The sequence below is a fragment of the Schistocerca serialis genome, chromosome 8 (assembly GCF_023864345.2).
Source record: "Schistocerca serialis cubense isolate TAMUIC-IGC-003099 chromosome 8, iqSchSeri2.2, whole genome shotgun sequence".
NCBI lineage: Eukaryota > Metazoa > Arthropoda > Insecta > Orthoptera > Acrididae > Schistocerca > Schistocerca serialis.
Window position 1 is genome coordinate 472,411,554 of NC_064645.1, and position 18,781 is coordinate 472,430,334.

The window sequence follows — 18,781 nt, forward strand, 5'->3', positions numbered from 1 at the left end:
ATGTACTGTTTTAATGTGTGTTTCACATGATCTGCATTTTAACATACATTAATGCCTGTTGACCACTTTAGTTGGTTCACTGGAAGATGTTTGTTCTGAGAACGTGTTCTTAAAAAAGTTAATGTAGCTTATTTTAAATACAATAATGATAATTTGTAAGATGCTGCTGTCAACAAGCAAATAGGCAGACTGTGAGGACTCCTGCACAAGTAGCAAGAAATTAAAATAAAATAGAACTGAATGCAATTCATCGGTGTTCTGGCTTCTCATTCTGTTCTCAGGAGGAACTTTCGGTTCAGTGGTGACGTGGCCCATGTGCTCGGCCATTATCGAGGCCCTGGGGTGGAAGGCGTGCTTCTACATCCTCGGCGGCATCGTGGGCTTGTGGAGCATTCTATGGTTCGTGACGGTGTACGATTCCCCCTCCATACACCCGCGCATTACACCTGACGAGCTGAACTACATCACCACCAGTATTGGCGACAGCGTCTCCAAGGAGAAGGTTAGTTGTTGACAAATTGCAACATTCAATGGCAAATTTAAGTGCAGGCAGGGCCAGTTTGAGAAAATTTGTCCTCGCAAGCAGAATATCAATTGGTGCCCCATCCCCCACCCCCTTTGTTCAGAGATCAGCTGCCATTCCATAGACTTTTGGGCAAGATCTTTCAAATTAAATGTAAATTTAATGATCGTGTGAATGGGTGGCATTTTCTTTCAAAATAAATACTACGCAGACATTCCTCATTAACACAAATAAACAAGTGGCCACGAAAGCTTTAACAATTTTGTACAAATGAATTTCTGACTCTTGTTGAAGTGCTAAATACACTGGTGCCAAAAATTAAAGCAACAAACGAAAATTTTCCAAGGTTAACTTTATTTTGCGGCGAAACGGAATAAACAAGTGATAGTACAGTAGAAACAATGTAAAGAATACGGCAGGACGAAGAAGCAGCGGTTTGTTACTTTAATTCGAGACACCAGTGTATAAAAAAAGACGTTTCTTTTTCACTTAAGGTAATTCCGGTGATCTTATAACATTTATGTTGTATAACAGCTGTCTAAAACATCATAAAATTGTGCAGCAGTGCACAAAGACGACTGTCTGTATAGAAGGACAATATGCGTCAGAATGAAACGAAAGTTACAGCGTGGCAACTTGGTGACAAGGTTTCAAGGTCACAACTTCACCCATGTCAGAAGCTTCCTCTACCTGAGCAGTGCTCCAGACTACACAGTAACATAAATTTTTTTGGTAGGTATTGGCTGAAATAAGCAATATAGAAGCTCATTCGTGTCGGCTGGGAATCAAAGGTCGGGGCTTGTAGCATGAGTCTGGTAGCGGGGGCAACAGTGAACAGTCGTATCGATGGTGGCTCTCGCCAGTTATGTTAATTATTCCATCATAAAAGCAGAGTGGTTGAACAGCAATGGGGCGCTCTATAGTGCGGTCATACACGTACCTTGGAAGGAAGTAAAGTGTCATCCGCCCAGCTACTGCATATCTGTACTGATAGCAAATATCATGTGCAACATATTAAGAGAACAGTGAAGTCTGACGTGATTAAGGATACAGGAATAATTAAATGACATCTCCTAAAAAAGTTGAACTGGGTGCTCTTTCACGCAAGCCAAGTAGTTTAGCATTTTCCCCGTTACAGCGCCACATCGCCACAATTGTACGGGCCCACGACCAAGCACTTTCACAGCAGCGAATGAGCATCTCGTAAGACGCAAGGTTAGTGGATTTCAGCAAAACCATCAGATGTGATGGGTTTGCTCATCTCAAACGACAACTTTACATGCACGGTTACGCTATTACAACGAGATGCCAGTGGCACATCTTGCCAATGAAAGAAGAGTGCTGTATATGACATCCCTTTCGGGGATAAGTATGAGTGGATTTAGGCTGCAGCAGTGAATAACTGAATAGTGAAAAAAGACAGTAACAATCCGTAGAATAGTGTCGAGTAGCGGATGCAAAACGACAATTATTCGTAGTCGGAAAGAGCACAGTGTAGTTTAGATAACAGTAACAATCTGTAGAACAGTGTCATGGATAGGATGTACATACACAGTTACTAGTGGTAGTGAAGAGTATTGCGTAGGACAATTATAACGGTGAATGTTAGAGAAGAAAAACTGTGACAGTGACTTTAGGAAAAAATTATGGAACATTGCGTGGCAATGAGTGACAGCCTATGTTGTCATAATGGCAGATAAGGCGTATGTAATGCAAAGGACTGTGATGTGAGATGTCGAATGAGAGATCGACATTAAGAGCAGAAGGCTGTAAAACTTCGTTAAGATGCTTCGCTCTGTAGAATGTCGCAGCCAGGGACGAAGCAGCTGCCGGTAACAGGGGAACTTGGGACAGCAGTATTGGCGGACCACAGCTGCGTGGCCCGAGCAGACATCACACCACCGAGGTGAACAATCCTTTTCACAGCGGGAAGTCAGCCGGTGTGGCCGAGTGGTTCTAGGCGCTTCAGTCAGGAACCGCGCGACGGCTACAGTCGCAAGTTCGAATCCTGCCTCGGGCACGGATGTGTGTGGTGTCCTTAGGTTAGTTAGGTTTAAGTAGTTCTAAGTTCTGGGGGACTCATGACCTCAGATGTTAAGTCCCATAGTGCTCAGAGCCATTTTTTTCACAGCGGGAGGCGGCCACTAGAAAATTATAGGCCACCTGGGCAGCCAGCACACACAGCCTTCGCAGACAGCTCTGCGTCACAGAACATGCTAGGGCTGTCACGCCTTACCTCCCTGGGCTCAGCCGGATAGCAAGGCACAGACAGCCGGCAGCATAGCACACAGCAGAGCAGAACTCACAGCAACGTCTGTGTAGACGCCAGCATATACACTACTGGTCATTAAAATTGCTACACCAAGAAGAAATGCAGATGATAAACGGGTATTAAATGGACAAATATATTATACTAGAACTGACATGTCATTACATTTTCACGCAATTTGGGTGTATAGATCCTGAGAAATCAGTACCCAGAACAACCATCTCTGGCCGTAATAACGGCCTTGATACGCCTGGGCATTGAGTCAAACAGAGCTTGGATGGCGTATACAGGTACAGCTGCCCATGGAGCTTCAACATGATACCACAGTTCATCAAGAGTAGTATCTGGCGTATTGTGACGAGCCAGTTGCTCGGCCACCATTGACCAGACGTTTTCAGTTAGTGAGAGATCTGGAGAATGTGCTGGCCAGGGCAGCAGTCGAACATTTTCTGTATCCAGAAAGGCCCGTACAGGACCTGCAACATGCGGTCGTGCATTATCCTGCTGAAATGTAGGGTTTCTCAAGGATCGAATGAAGGGTAGAGCCATGGATCGCAACACATCTGAAATGTAACGTCCACTGTTCAAAGTGCCGTCAATGTGAACAAGAGGTGACCGAGACATGTAACCAATGCCACCTCATACCATCACGCCAGGTGATTCGCCAGTATGGCGATGACGAATACACGCTTCCAATGTGCATTCACCGTGATGTTGCCAAACACGGATGCGACTATCATGATGCTGTAAACAGAACCTGGATTCATCCAAAAAAATGACGTTTTGCCATTCGTGCACCCAGGTTCGTCGTTGAGTACACCATCGCAGGCGCTCCTGTCTGTGATGCAGCATCAAGGGTAGCCACAGCCATGGTCTCCGAGCTGATTGTCCATGCTGCTGCAAACGTCGTCGAACTGTTCGTGCAGATGGCTGTTGTCTTACAAACGTCCCCATCTGTTGACTCAGGGATCGAGACGTGGCTGCACGATCCGTTTCAGCCATGCGGACAAGATGCCTGTCATCTCGACTGCTAGTGATACGGGGCCATTGGGATCCAGCACGGCGTTCCGTATTACCTTTCTGAACCTACCGATTCCATATTCTGCTAACAGTCATTTGATCTCGACCAACGCGAGCAGCAATGTCGCGATACGATAAATCGCAATTGCGATAGGCTACAATCCGACTCTTATCAAAGTCGGAAACGTGATGGTACGCATTTCTCCTCTTTACACGAGGCATGACAACAACGTTTCACTAGGCAACGCCGGTCAACTGCTGTTTGTGTATGACAAATCGGTTGGAAACTTTCCTCATGTCAGGACGTTGTAGGTGTCGCCACTGGCGCCAACCTTGTGTGAATGCTCTGAAAATCTAATCATTTGCGTATCACAGCATCTTCTTCCTGTTGGTTACATTTCGCGTCTGTAGCACGTCATCTTCGTGGTGTAGCAATTTTAATGGCCAGTAATGTAGCAGCCGGTTACTACATTAATTTTAGTGTTTAGTCAGTGGCGGCTTGTGAGCAAAGAAGATGGTGGTGGACTTTGCTCACGAAGGAAAACATCAACAAATGAGAGAAAATCAGTACATTGCTTAATGTTTTTGTAATGCCTGATATAAACAGACCGCTCGCTCGTGTCACTCCTGCATCTACTCATAATAAAACCAAAAGGTGTACACAGAAAAAGTATTACTTTTGCAGAATAAAAGGAATTAAAATCAACTGCAGCTCTATGAACCCAAAAAGTGGTAGGCATGCCTTACTAACCTTTTTCTGCAGGACTGATGTTAACGCCGTTCGATTTTATCTCTGAATTTGGATGTGGTGGTGATCACTTGTACAGGAACTCTATTCTTCTTTCCTTCATATTTGCAAATCTTTCAAGCACTCTTTTATTGAAGTCTGCAATTCCTAAAACGAGGTCTCGTTAAATAGAGAACATCGCGAGTGCTAATAGTCTTTCTTGGTCCATAGTATTCCGCAAGAAGGTTTTGATGCGTTTCAGCGAAGAAAAACAATGTTCTGCTTCTGAGTGGTCATTGGAATTGTAATTATCGCTTCCAAGAGCTTCACAGATTGGCTCAGTGTATCACAAAGATTATTATCTAAGCTCAAAGCCCCACACATGTTTTTGAACTCCTCTCTTCCATAAATAACAGAGCTTCTGTTCGAAGTTTCTTTGCTTCCAAAAAAGAGTAACATTCAGTAGCAGCTCTGAAAGAAGTTTCTGGGAAACTGGAAGAGTAAGTAGCTAATTTCTCTGGTAGAAAGACAGAGGCTGCAACTAGGAGTGCAGTAAACTTGAATCTTTGTTTTGCGTCGGTAACTTATGACATCACATGCTTATTTTCCCTCCCGCGGTAGATTACACATCGCTGCGCCATCTTCAGTTGTCCCTCTTTTATGGTACTCTTGTTAACCTGTTGAATTATCACTCTCTCGTTCCCTAATGTTCGCAATTTTACGCTCAAAAGCTGTCAGCTAATTTTGTGCGTAAGTTGCGTCAATATCCCTTTTTTGTAGCTGGTTATACAAAATATCCACATGGATCATGATTTTATGAAAAAATGGAAACCAAAAAACGAACTTTTCATTCTTCAAAATTTTTACTAAGCCACAGGCTTGCAAGATCGTGTTCTCATTACACAGTTTTCCCCCCTGGCTCATATTATTCATGCACGTGATAATATCTTCCTTATATTCGAAAACAGTATTGACGCTCCTTGACTGAAAATTCCAACGAGTAGGCACTGAACGTGGCAGTCGTTTTGGTACTATTTCGTCGAGAACTGCTGTTCTTTGAGGAGATGCTGAAAAGAAGCTGCAAACTCCCTGAAGTTTAGTGAAGAATATTCGCACATTTTTATTAATGGAAGCGGCTTTAAGCATTATGAGATTCAACTGGTGGGTATAACAATGAATGTATGAAGCATTGAGAAACTTTTCCTTAACAAGAGCATGCACCCCTTGTGACGAACCACTCATGACTGCTGCACCATCATATGTTTGCGCTATGAGCTTATGTGTACAATTCCCCAAATGATTATTAATTTGTTCGATGACGGACGTTGGCAAAGACTGGGCAACATGCTTTTCTGGTGCTATGAAGTCCCAAAATCTTTCAACTGGTTTTCCGTTAATGATGAACCTATATACTATAACCATCTGGAAAACACAGGCTACGTCACGGCTTTCGTCAGCTGTTACGGTCAAAAACTCAGCACCCTTAATTTACTTTCTAATTTTCTCTTGGCAGACCTGAAGCATGCACTGGAGGGATTCATTGTTGATGGTTTTTGAGGCTCCTTTGAATACTGTAGCTTTCTCTAAACGCGATTTTAATACAGAGTCTAATTCTGCACTAAAATTAATCAAGGAACGAAAAACACCAGGATTGTAAGATGATTCAGTCTCATCATGTCCTCTAAGGGCAAGTTCCAACGCACCACAGAAACGAATACAGTAAATAATTAGATTCAGTATGTACCTATTACCGGTAACTTTTTGGTTGTGTAATGCCACGGACCTTCTGTACCCACTGTCTAATTGGGTAGCTATATTTACATTGCCTAGACTTGCCATATTGCCGGCCGAAGTGGCCGTGCGGTTAAAGGCGCTGCAGTCTGGAACCGCCAGACCGCTACGGTCGCAGGTTCGAATCCTGCCTCGGGCATGGATGTTTGTGATATCCTTAGGTTAGTTAGGATTAACTAGTTCTAAGTTCTAGGGGACTAATGACCTCAGCAGTTGAGTCCCATAGTGCTCAGAGCCATTTGAACCATTTGAACTTGCCATATTCAGAACGTTATTTATATGGACTGAAGAAAGTTCATGTTTTCTAATTTTAACATGGAGGTGTTGAATGTCAGACTCGGTGTTTAGACCATGAAAGATCTCCTCCAAATAATAAACAAGGGAAACAAAATAAGGCATTTTTCATGTCACAACCACACGGCCATTCATGCTTGTTGTACAATTCAGAGTTAAATTTCCTATTGAATTGGCGACTTTCCGTTTTAACCGTCTGCGAAATTGTTAAAGCAGGAGTTGGCCTACCTAGCGTCTTGATTTCTAATTTTTCTTCAAACTTCCGTGAACTGAAGGGTTCAGAGAGCAATGAAATTACCTGATTCATTGTTTCACGTATTCACTTGTCACTTTAGTCTCAAAATTCACTGTAGCAGACGCTAAAATAACTAACACAACACACAGGAAATAGCTAGTTCGCTCGCAGCTACACCTGAACTGGTAAGGTGGCGATAGAATCCCGCTTTGTTCGAAGATCCGATAGTTCCGTTTCCCTTCGGAAGAGTTCGGGTCCTCTTCCTGCGGCTGGCAGGGTGGCCCGGGTGAGGTGTTTATACACACAAGGCCCGCATACGAGTACAGTGTTGCCAAGCGTTGCCCCCGCAACCCGCACCCCCTCTGAGACACCGAAGTCCGCGTCTGCAGCCATAGTGCAAGCTGATGTCGCCGTCGGCACATTCCTTCCGACTCCGCTGTGTTCGGCGTTTGGAGCCCGGGCATTTCAAAAGAGATAAATGGCGCGCTACTTCTCCACTAATACAGAACGCTCCGAAGGCAAACACAGTTGAAAAAAATTATTCCATCGGGGTAGCGCAAACCTGCAAACCTACACAGGAGCCGCCCCTGTGTTTAGCTATAAGAAATCAGTAAAGTTTAAAACATGGGTGACACGAAAAACCTTGTCAACTCATGGAATGGGGAAGTATGTGATTTTGCTACTGGGATATATGATGAGGACGAAATTTCGTCAGATCCACAGGAAAAAAATGTCTAAATTAAACGCATCATAATTACATGACTATAGTAGGTCAGTGTCATATGTTTCAGAATTGTCACACTCAAATGTATTAGAATTACGTGACGAATTGTCCAGTTCAAGCACGAGAGTAAATGTTACTAAAAATAAAGATGATTAAGTGAGATTTCTCAGGGAATTGGGTCAAAAAGTGGACACTCAAGCAGTCAGAAATTCTCTTAACGAGAATAAATAAGCATTTTAATTATCAACTAATGAAATTAACGAAACGAAAGATGAGGTTCACTTAGAAACGCTAATGACAGTACTGTCAGACATGATGAAGAATTGTCACTGCCTAATATTTGATAGCAATAACATGCACCACAGTCTGTGTGCTACGAGACAGGTTGGACTTCATATCCTACAATGTTAACATAGACATAGTTTAATTGGGTTCCAGGTATCCACACGTTTGTTTTCTAGACGAACGTGAAGCTGCATAAAGTATTTCTAACTGACACAGATGCCCTTGCTTTAGAGATACACAATGCAAGTAAACTTATGTTTTGCTATTACATATACAGTTGTCATGTTGTACAAATTGATTTACATACATTTGTTTGTTCCTCTGTATCCAATAACACTGACGATGACTTATATGCCCGAATATCAGTTTGGAAAGTATAAATTTCAAGTGAAAGTCATGGTTTTTAGAATATGTCCTTTCATAAGTATTTAAGAGCCTTGAAAAAGGCATAATTCAGTGACTAGTTGTTTAATAGGAGAAATGTGTAAGAGTAAGGAATTATTTGTAGGACGTGAGCTTACACTGGCTCGTTTGGATTCCAGTGTGATGTGATTGGGGAAAGAAAACCATTTAGAAACCTTAGTTTCTCCTGATGATAATGATGATGATGATGTCTGGTTTGTTGGGCGCTCAACTGCGTGGTTATCAGCGCCCGTACAAATTCTCAACCTTTTCTCAGCCCAATCTCGGCACTTTCATCAATGACGATGAAATGATGAGGACAACACAAACACCCAGTCATCTCGAGGCAGGTGAAAATCCCTGACCCCGCCGGGAATCGAACCTGGGACCCCATGCTCAGGAAGCAAGAAAGTGACCGCGAGACCACGAGCTGCGGACTCCCGAAGATAATGTGTCAGTATCTGGTGAGAATGAAATAAATGAAGCAAATTAGCTTCTTGTCATTGGTTGTCATGGAGATAACATCAGTATCTAATAATAAAGCAATAATAGTAGAAATGAATTCAGGTGATTGTTTCCCAAGTTTGTAATGTTAATTTAACTAACAGTAATGGTGTTCAGATAATTAAAAAGGAAATGCAAAATGAGGATTGTTACGTTTCACGTAAACAGCAGTTCTTCAAGGCAAAAAGGTTCACAAAGCTCCAATTCAGCTAAAAATTCACGGAGATCTGCTTAAATTTGAATGTAATGAGAACGCAAGTGAACTTTCTTTCCATCTGACAGATTCTGTGGTCAAAAAGGGAGTAGATCGGTTGAAGATGCAGTTTTGATGACTGTTTTCTCCATCCATGCTGAAGCAGTTATGTCAACGCATACCTATCGAAAACTTACGCGACGCCAGTGAAAAACAGTGCACGCCATATCACAAGGAAAACCAGTGCAATACAGGGGACTGATGGGGGTCGTAACACGTTGGGATGGGGTCTGATGATGGGCGACACTGACTAAGGGAACATACAAAGTGAAATTACTTATCTATCGAGGAGAGTGAAACAAATGTGCCAAAAGAAAAGAAAATTGGTTAACACGCATGAAAACCAACTCAATGATCCATTTGAACAGAATGTGGATATCGTAAATCGGCAGATAGCGCCACCAGACAGTCTCCAGAGAACAACTGGACGACACAGGAGGACAACAGACAACGAGGACGGTACGACAGAATAACGAGTCCTAGGAGCAAACCGTCCACCCCTGGTAGCTGAGTGGTCAGCACGATAGAATGTCAGTCCTAAAGGCCCAAGTTCGATTCCCGGCTGTGTCGGAAATTTTCTCCGCTCAGGGACTGAGTGTTGTGTTGTCCTACTCATCAACATTTCATCCCCGTCGACGCGCAAGTCGCCGAAGTGGCGTCAAATCGAAAGACCTGCATCCGGTGAACGGTCTAGTTATACGACAGCTATTTAAGGGCAAATCAAGATCTAAAACTAAGATGTAGTCAATTCCGAACCAAGACAGTGATGCGCAGTGAGATCTCGAGGAGAAATCACAGCTGACAGACTGATTGGCCGAGCAGCTGGCATCATACGAGTAGAACGGCCGCAAGCCCTGGTAGGCCAGCAGGACAGCTGTGGCTTGCTCTTTTCGGCGACTGTAGTGCCCGCGAATACAGTCACGCCACCTAGCGGCCGTCATCGATTTCCATTGTGTCCTGGGGAGTCTTCAAAGGCACCGGACTCTGACACCAGATGGACCGTTCTGATAACTCAAAAAACTGTATCTTTCTTGCCTAAAATTGGTAAATTTTTTACTCCATTTGACATGCAGATTTACAGTATGTCGGGCAGTGTACAAACCTCGTTAGACCGAAACGATAGACGCTTATTATCTGTAACAATTCACGCTAAACTTCACTTTTACCAAATCTATAAATGGACGATCTTAAAAGTTTACTGGTAATTCCAATCACCCCTAGTGTCTCCTTTCCTATCCTCTTCCCACCTGCTGCCGCAATTCTACCCATGTGTCCCACCCTCTCTGCAGCTCCACACCCTCCATCTCCTCTCCCAGAGAAACTTTCGGCGTTTCCCCCTCCTGTAAGATGTGCTTCTCCCAATATTTATCCCTCCTTATAACACTGACACTCCTCTACCTCTCCCCTCCTCCCTAGGGCCCCCTCTCCTTTCTCTTCCTCTCTGCTGTCCCCCCTCCTATGCCCTTATCCTACTCGCTTCTTCTTTTGCAGTCCTTGTGCTCCTTCCTGGGTTGCTCACTTTCCCACCCTCCACATCCCCTGTCCCTTGGTCTGTTACCGTCTCCCCCTCCCTTCCAGCTCCCCCTCTTCCACTGACTCCCTCCTCTCCCTCCTCTTTCCCTCCTCTCTGACCTCCCCTCTCTTGGCAGGTCCTTTCAGTTTTAATCCAGCTACTCTCCATCGTGTTTTGGTGCTCGCTGTGTGTGTTACATAAGTTCAGTGTGTATTAAGTGTCGTCATCCCATGTGGCTTTTATACTGTGAACACCATTTTAATCGTGCTGTCTGTCCCTCCAGTGTTTATGTGCAATGTCCTCATCAAGTGTCAAATTAACTATACATGGATTTCATGTAAATGTGCCTCGTCAAACTACTCCTTTTTTGTATCTTTTAACTCCCACTTTTTCCATTCTCTTGTGACGACTTCATCTTTTATCCCCATATTTTATGTATTTGACATTTCTCCTGTGATATTTTATACAGTCTCTTGGGTAAAGAGTGGCGGAGTGTGCCTCTGCCAGCCTTCTAATAGCTCCCATTTCCGGTTAAAGATTAAATCACAACATACTATATCTTGGAGCTCATCAGTCAGCTGTTTGGTGGCGACACACACTCTTCCCAAAATACTTTGACAAAATGACCCATGAGACAACGTCAGTGTTGCATATGTAGCCTCGGCTCTGTCCGGAGCAGACTGCGAAACGGAACAGTCGCTACTAAAATGCCACTACCTCTTCATCTCTCCTCAAAAATCTCCCCCTCTGCATACTAAATTATTAATACGTTCTTCAAATGAGATCGTATCACCTCTGTAATTTTTCCTATTGTTTACAGATACCTAAAGAACATTTCACTTCAATAATAGTTTCATATCCTGTTAATTAAAACTGTCACGATTTTTCGGACGGAACTTTGAATGGGGCTCTACCCTCTGAACTGTCTCTTTGGTTAGCGCTGTACCTTTGTAAAGGTCCTCACTTGTCTTCTGTACACTCTCGACACTGCCAGTATGTCTCAATCCCTTCCTTCTGTCCAATTTCTCCAGTAAATTGGTCACATCACCTTCCTGTACCTGTCCCTCACCTTCCAGATATTCCAGTGATCCTTCCTAGCTCACGGTTAACCAGTTCACCTCTTGGTGCAATAAGTAACTCTTAAGAACTATCCCTTCCAAGATCCAGGCATAAATTAAAAGATGAACCATCTGTAGATTCCAGTGCCATGATTTCAACCTCACACATTACAACTACTCTACCTGAGCACCCAAGACACTAAAGTAGACTAATTTTTCTTGTCTAGGGTTCAGAGTTGTGAAGAACTTTTAAAAAGTTCTTTCATTTGTGAAATAATTTATTTATAAAGTGAACTGCAGCGTATTTGGCCTTTAGCAGCTTTCAAGTTGAACATAGTGAAAATCATGTGCTTTAGCACAAGTCAAAATTTTGCAAATATCAAACTTATATACATATCATTACATCCATAAGCTTAGTACTTAACATCGTTGGTGTATGTTGTACATGTTTTAGTTATCCATGATCTTCCCCTCCCCACTGTACTCTGCCAAATTAAGCAGCTGATGTGGGGTAATATGAGATTTTGCTACATAGTAACAAGGACGAGTTGGTGGAAGAGGGCGACTTCCCCCTCCTCTTTCTACCCAACCCAAGGTCAAGCAGAGCATGCATTCTCTGTGTACTCATGACAGACGAAGAGTTACGCTCCTGTGTAATACAAAAATTATATATTTTTAAATTTAGTAATTTATTCATAGAAAGATGTAGAATTAGCCAGATGTAAGAAATAGTTGCTTTAAGGAGAATTCAGTTAGTGGTTTCCACAAAAATCGCTATTTTTTGTAATTTTACATCCAGCAGAAATAAACATGTTCTTTTTCTATAAAAGTAGGATACAGAAGATTCGGTAAAATTATCTTCAGCACATTTCGAGACATTTAAAGAAACATGAATTTTGATTTAAGAGACAGAAAAACTTAGTAAATTATCCTATAGTTAAGTACAAAGCAGAATATAGAAAGTAAAGCACTATATTTTATATAAGAGAGGTAATGGTAATGTACAACATTACAGGGCATTGATGGATTTTACAAAGGTACAGCGCTAACCAAAGAGACAAGTGAGGACAGTGCTTTTCGTAATGCTTATGCTTGAATGGAAAGTATGGAATTGGTGTTATTTTTAAAAAATCAAATTATGCAGAGTGGGAACCTGGGTAGAGAGGAAACAGTAATGTGATCATAGTTTACTGGAACAGCTGCATTGTTGTCAGAAGAGTATGAAAGTCACCTGAGTGCAGTTAAGAAGTTAAAGTACATGTCTTTGTTTATTTATGACATGAAGTATAAGTTCCAACTAATAGATTGTTTTCGGTTCACCTTTTTTCTGGAGAGTTATTTGTCTCTGAACGACGAGCATGTTATTGGGTGGGATGGTAATTAACTGTTTGGTACCTACACATACCACACCAATAACCTGACAAATGGAGGCAGCGACAGGACAATCTTTGGTGAAGATGTATGCAGGAGACGATAATCTTAGGGAACCAAATTAAAATGAAAAAGTGATCACAAAAGAAACAATGGCTTGTGTTGACAGTAGGAGTGACATTATCCATTGTTAAACAGAGGGGTAGCACAGCGGATCCCACAACCAGAATGGAGTGTTTGACACACTTTGGAATTGTATGAAGAGAGTATTTTTTCATATTAGAAAACAGAATAAATTACAAGAACAGCAGGAAGCAGCCTTCAACAACGAAGAGAGTGCAGTAAAATGCAAAAGCAATAGTTGAAGAAGACAAAATGTAAGTTTGAAAGAAATAAAAATCATAGTTTTCACTAGCAGTGCTGATGTAAAGCAACTGATTAAAATAATTGTAATTTTGGAGTTGCGAATAATGTGTCATGGTCTGCAATGAACTGTGTTACAGTAGTATTTTACATGTTTATTCATATTGTTAAAGCTGAACTACTGAAATTATTCACCATGGTTGAAATGAGAATTAATATTATGTACAGCAACATGCCTTATTTGGGGTCATAAGAAGGGTGAATGAAGGAGGAGATGTCAATGAAGTGGGAATATGAAGCCAACTTAATGCTTCCTTGAATTCCTAAAGAAAGAAGAGGAAGAATGGGAGACACCATAGGAAAAGGAGGAGGAAGAATGGAAAGAAGCACGTAGAGAATTATGTTAAGAACAGCAGAAAGAAAAGGACAAATAAGAGAACTTACAAAATTTTGTTGTCATCGTCTAGTAAGCCAGGAAAGACACAGCCATCTATGAGGATTTAGAAATTGATTATGGGGAAGAACTTTCAAACTGGATGCAGTGCTACTAAAACAAAACTGAACTAAAACAGTCACAAGTGAAGAAATTCATGCTAGCACAGATTTAAGTCATATATACTGTTATAAAGAAAAGAGCAATATACAGACAGTAGAGAATAATGTAATTCAAACAGAGGGAGAAATATGTACAATGGAGGCTTTGGTGCTACCAAATTTGTGTGTGGATTGCTTATTGGGGACAGACTGGATGATGTAGATTGAAGTAGAGGTTAATTTTGGCATAAATGCCGTGAATGTTAGGGAGGATGAAAGAGAGTAACAGAGGCTGAGTCTATAGACAACATGTGACCGAAGACTCAGCCTGTCTTGGATTTGCTTGTTCCCTCCCGTAAGTACTCAGGACAGCACAACACTTCATTCAGTACTGCGTTGTGGTTAAGCAGAATTATGGTGTCAGTGCTATTTAACTTTCCTATTTGTTTGAAGTATAAATGATGCTCATGGGTCCAGACGCTGTTTGCGCAAAAAGAGGCAGTCTAGCAATATATTGTAAGAAACCTTTAAAAATAAATGGCAATGACAGAAGAGAGGGATGAGAATTCTCAGTATATATTATACATGTGCAAAAGTGATGAGTGCTGCAAATTTGTAATGAAACGATATCACAGTACCGCGCAAAAATAATTTAAAGTTTCAGTTGACAATGGAAGAACAAAACGTTACGTCGACTGGCTGACAGGATTCACTGTTCTGTACACCTAGACACACTTTGTGCTAAATTTGTAGGCAAAGAGCATGCAAAGAAATTGGTGGAACGAACAGTAAAATTTCTGAAGTCACACACATTACTGAACTGTCATATACAACAATTTTTACTAGAACTGAACGAAGAACATCAAGATTTTATATATTACTGCAGAGTACATTGGTTCAGTCACAGGGCAAACTTAGAACGATTTTCGATTTAAAATTCGCTATTGTTCAATTTATGAAGAAAAAAAGAGTTTCAGGATCGAATATTAGAACATCTGCAATGGATTACAGACCTTACATTTGTGAGTGGACCTGACTGCACACAGCCCACAGTGAGACGATGCAAGGTGACACACAACTCATTTCTGATTTGATGGGGATGCGGTTAAAGAGAAAATCGCATTGTAGAAGGCACAAATTCTGGCAAACACGATCCAAGCTCACTGACATTAGGGAAAACGTTAAGTCTGAGGAATTAATTACAGAGACTGTTTTTTAAATACTGACGATCTTACATCTCTTTTCAAGCTAATTTTGAGACATTTGCCTTTATAATTGAAAGCGCCCCCATGCATACGCAAATGTAACTGATTGATGCGCTGTGTAATCCCCATTTTAGAGACAGATCCTTTTACGTTAAAACTGTTCAGAACATCAACATTGCTTTTCTCAGGTAGAATTTCCATCTCCATAATGAGTTTCCGTAATTGCTGCAATATTTCTATGGGCATATTTGTGTGAGAGACCTTTTTTGGATTATGAAACTAAATAAATCAAGAGTATGGGGCAACCTAAGTGTGAAAATCTGCCAAACTGTCTCAATTTGTCTGTATGCGAATAGTTAGTACCAGACAAAAATTATGTCTTAACTGTACCAAAAATAATTAAATGATACTAAATATTTGTCTTCTTTGTTATCTATGATGTTGCGAAATGCGAAATATAAATCGAAGTCGTATGCAGTGCGACTACACTGCCATTTAATTGCAGCGCATTCAGAGTTTCCCCTCTTTGCCTTGTTGCCCTCAGACATTGTGGTGTGATGGTTGGATAAGCGTGAAGCGAGACTGAGAATTTTGGCACTTGGTACACGACACGGCTTGCATGCTGAATTCTTGACTACCCCTGTTATAGAACGCCAGAAGCATCTACTAGTGATAAAACGTTACACCTGCAAGTGAGAGACTGTCGATGAGTATAACTAGCAGTGGGTCAAAAGTGGATTTCATTTATTTACTTTTTGTTAGTAATATACTACTGCGTTTCAGCAGACAACTCGGTTCATCCTTTACTGGACTGAAATGCTTAACTGAATTTCTAGTAGAATAATGTCCTGTGTCAGTTTATGTTTACTCAATAGTAAATTTTGTTTTATTTTTCGGTTCATTAAATGTATGTTGAAACCTGAGGTCAGTGAGTACAGTACACGATGAAGATTATTTGTTACATATAAAATGTGTGTATGTGTCTGTGTACTGCTTCCTTGAAGTGTTGTATGATTAATATGTTATAAATAACCTTGAAATAACATTAAATGCTTGTGGGGTAACTTAGTATATTGTGCTAGTATGTAGTTTCAGCTTCATGACTTAAAGGGTTTTCTTTGTTATTACTTGTTGTTTTCCAATTTTTTTGTCAAATTTTAAAAATAATTAGTGATCTGTGGTGAGGAGTAGTCAAGTGGCCAAGTGCTTTTCAAGGCTGTGTGCCGAGTGATGTAGTACAATTAAAAACAGTATAAGAGTAGGCTGAGAGCGCCAATAGTTAAAGTATGTTGAACAGATAACAAGGAAACATAGAAATCATAAGTATGTATAGGTAACTTGATGTTCAAAATATGAAGAGAGGTTGTAATCGAGGCTAGAGTCCAAATAATTAATTTTATTGTTAGAAGAGTATGAAAGTAGCCCAAGTGCAGTTTAGAAGCAAAAATATATATTCGTGTTTATTTGTGTGATGAAGAATAACTTGTAAGTAATAACCAATTTCTGGCTTGGCTACATGTGTAAGAGTTATTTTCTCCAGATGAACATCATGTTATTAAATGAAATAGTAATTAACAATTGGTATTTACCCGCCACTCACGAACCAGTTTCTTACAATGTCTGGAGTTTGTAAAGGAAGCTGAAATACTGTATCTGCGCTATGGAGTTTTCAAGATCATACGATGCACATATCGCGAATATAGGGTTATTTGGTTGATTGGGTTGGAGGTGGATAAGATAGAGCAGCTGGGCATTAGAACATAATTTTGGATCAAAGTTGTGGACGTGGTCCCTACATGTAATTTAATGAAATTCATATGCATTTGATGGACAGGCATAATGTGAAATCTCCCATGGATTTTTACTAATGTTGTTGTTACATGGGCAAACATTAAATCCAGTGTCTAGAGCTTGTGTGAACGCCAAGTGACTCTAGAGTCCCAACAGAGCCATCCTGTTTCAGAGGATGCTGCCATTCTGGCCGGTGATGACTTCCTGTCCATTCATGGCGCTGGTGGCACTGCACTTTGGTAACCTGGGAGGACTCTTCTTTCAGTTGACTGAAACCCCAAAGTACATGTCTGAAGTTCTTGGCTTCGACCTCAAAAAAGTAAGTGTTCTATCTACCTTAGTCCGTCTATAAGATTATAATGACATCCAATTCCTATGTTGTTTGTCCACTTAAAATTTGCGAGACTACCAGAAAATTAATGCGCTTTCAGTTCATAATATAGCACATTACAACATGGTGTACCCAAACCGTGCAAAATATTTTGGAACTTTGCTGTTTTACAGGCATCGTTGCACCATTCATGGCTAGATAATTTCCTCAGTGTACTGTTTTGGGAGCTGTAATTGGACTATGTAGGCAAACGCCTTTATAAGATAATGTTTGCATGGTCTGAGTTGTTCATGTCATGACAGATGATATCAGTTCACACCACAGGAAAAAAAATCGTGTGACGGTGCGATAGGTGATATCAATGGATCACTTGCAGGAGTGAAGTACCTAATAATATACAGGGTGAGTCACTAACTATTGCCACCTAGAATAACTCCGAAAGTACGCAGCAGCTGAAAAGTTTGTGGGACAAATGTTGCATGGGACAACGGGGGCCATAATATGACGTTGATTTTTTGTTGCTAGGTGCGGTCGCTTCAGAGATATGAAGGTCAACTTCGTTTTTTTCTTTTTAATGGGGTGCTATAGTTTGATACTTATTTTCTGATAGCGGCTATCGAGACGAATCCAATAACGTGTAACAGTAAGGTCTTTGAAGGTCAACGAAGGTCACAAAGGTGACATGATCGTCCATTTACAGAAGGTGTTCGAAGTAATGATCATTGGTTCCAATGCGGTGCTGCTATCTTCTTATCATGGATTGAGTGGTATTCCTTATCACATCGGCACTTATCGAAGCACACGCTTTGACAATTCTCTCTCGTATATCGTACAATATGGAAATTTTAGCCGAATACGGCGTATCCATCTAACGTGCCATTGACATGTAAACACCATTCGACGGTTTCGCAATACAACACTAATAGCAACGGTAAGACTAGTATTGGCGAATGTGAATGATGTATTCCTTCGAAGAACAAGTCGATAATGTTTTTCATTCACGGGGAATGCCAACGAAATTCAGTGAGGGCTTGAGAATACGCTGAAAGATATCCTCAACGTACACATCCCACACGTCGTACATTTAAATACGTGTGTGGTAAATTCAGAACAACCGCATCTTTAACGTATCGGAAACATATCTGGCAAAGGAAAGTTACTAACGAGGAAACAGAAATTGGAACTCTTTGTCACTGTGGGTCGAGATCCTTGAGTTAGTTCGCGTCAGAGCCGGCCGCTGTGACCAAGCGGTTCTAGGAGCTTCGTCCGGAACCGCCCTGCTGCTGCGGTCGCAGGTTCGAATCCTGCCTCGGACTTGGATTTGTGTGATGTCCTTAGGTTAGTTAGGTTTAAGTAGTTCTAAGTCTAGGGGACTGATGACCTCAGATGATAAGTCCCATAGAGCTTAGAGCCATTTGAAGTTCGCGTCAAATCGCAAGGGAATCTGGCATGAGCCTGAGTAGTGTTGTTCGTGTTCTGCACCGCCATAAACATCATCCTTGCCATATCAGCCTCCACCAAGAATTAACTGGTACGGATTGTATGCGTTGCATTGAATTCTGCCGATGGGCTCAACTTCAGATTCAGA

The 18,781-nt window shown here is 41.4% G+C and overlaps 1 protein-coding gene across 1 annotated transcript in view; it reads left to right on the top strand.

The window, feature by feature from the left end:
* Nucleotides 1-18,781, top strand: part of LOC126417076 (putative inorganic phosphate cotransporter) — a 188,726-nt gene that overhangs the window by 79,842 nt on the left and 90,103 nt on the right. The window contains exons 5-6 of the mRNA XM_050084971.1: nt 282-502; nt 17,035-17,181. Coding sequence (XP_049940928.1) covers nt 282-502; nt 17,035-17,181 — 368 coding nt within the window. The remainder of the gene's footprint in view (nt 1-281; nt 503-17,034; nt 17,182-18,781) is intronic.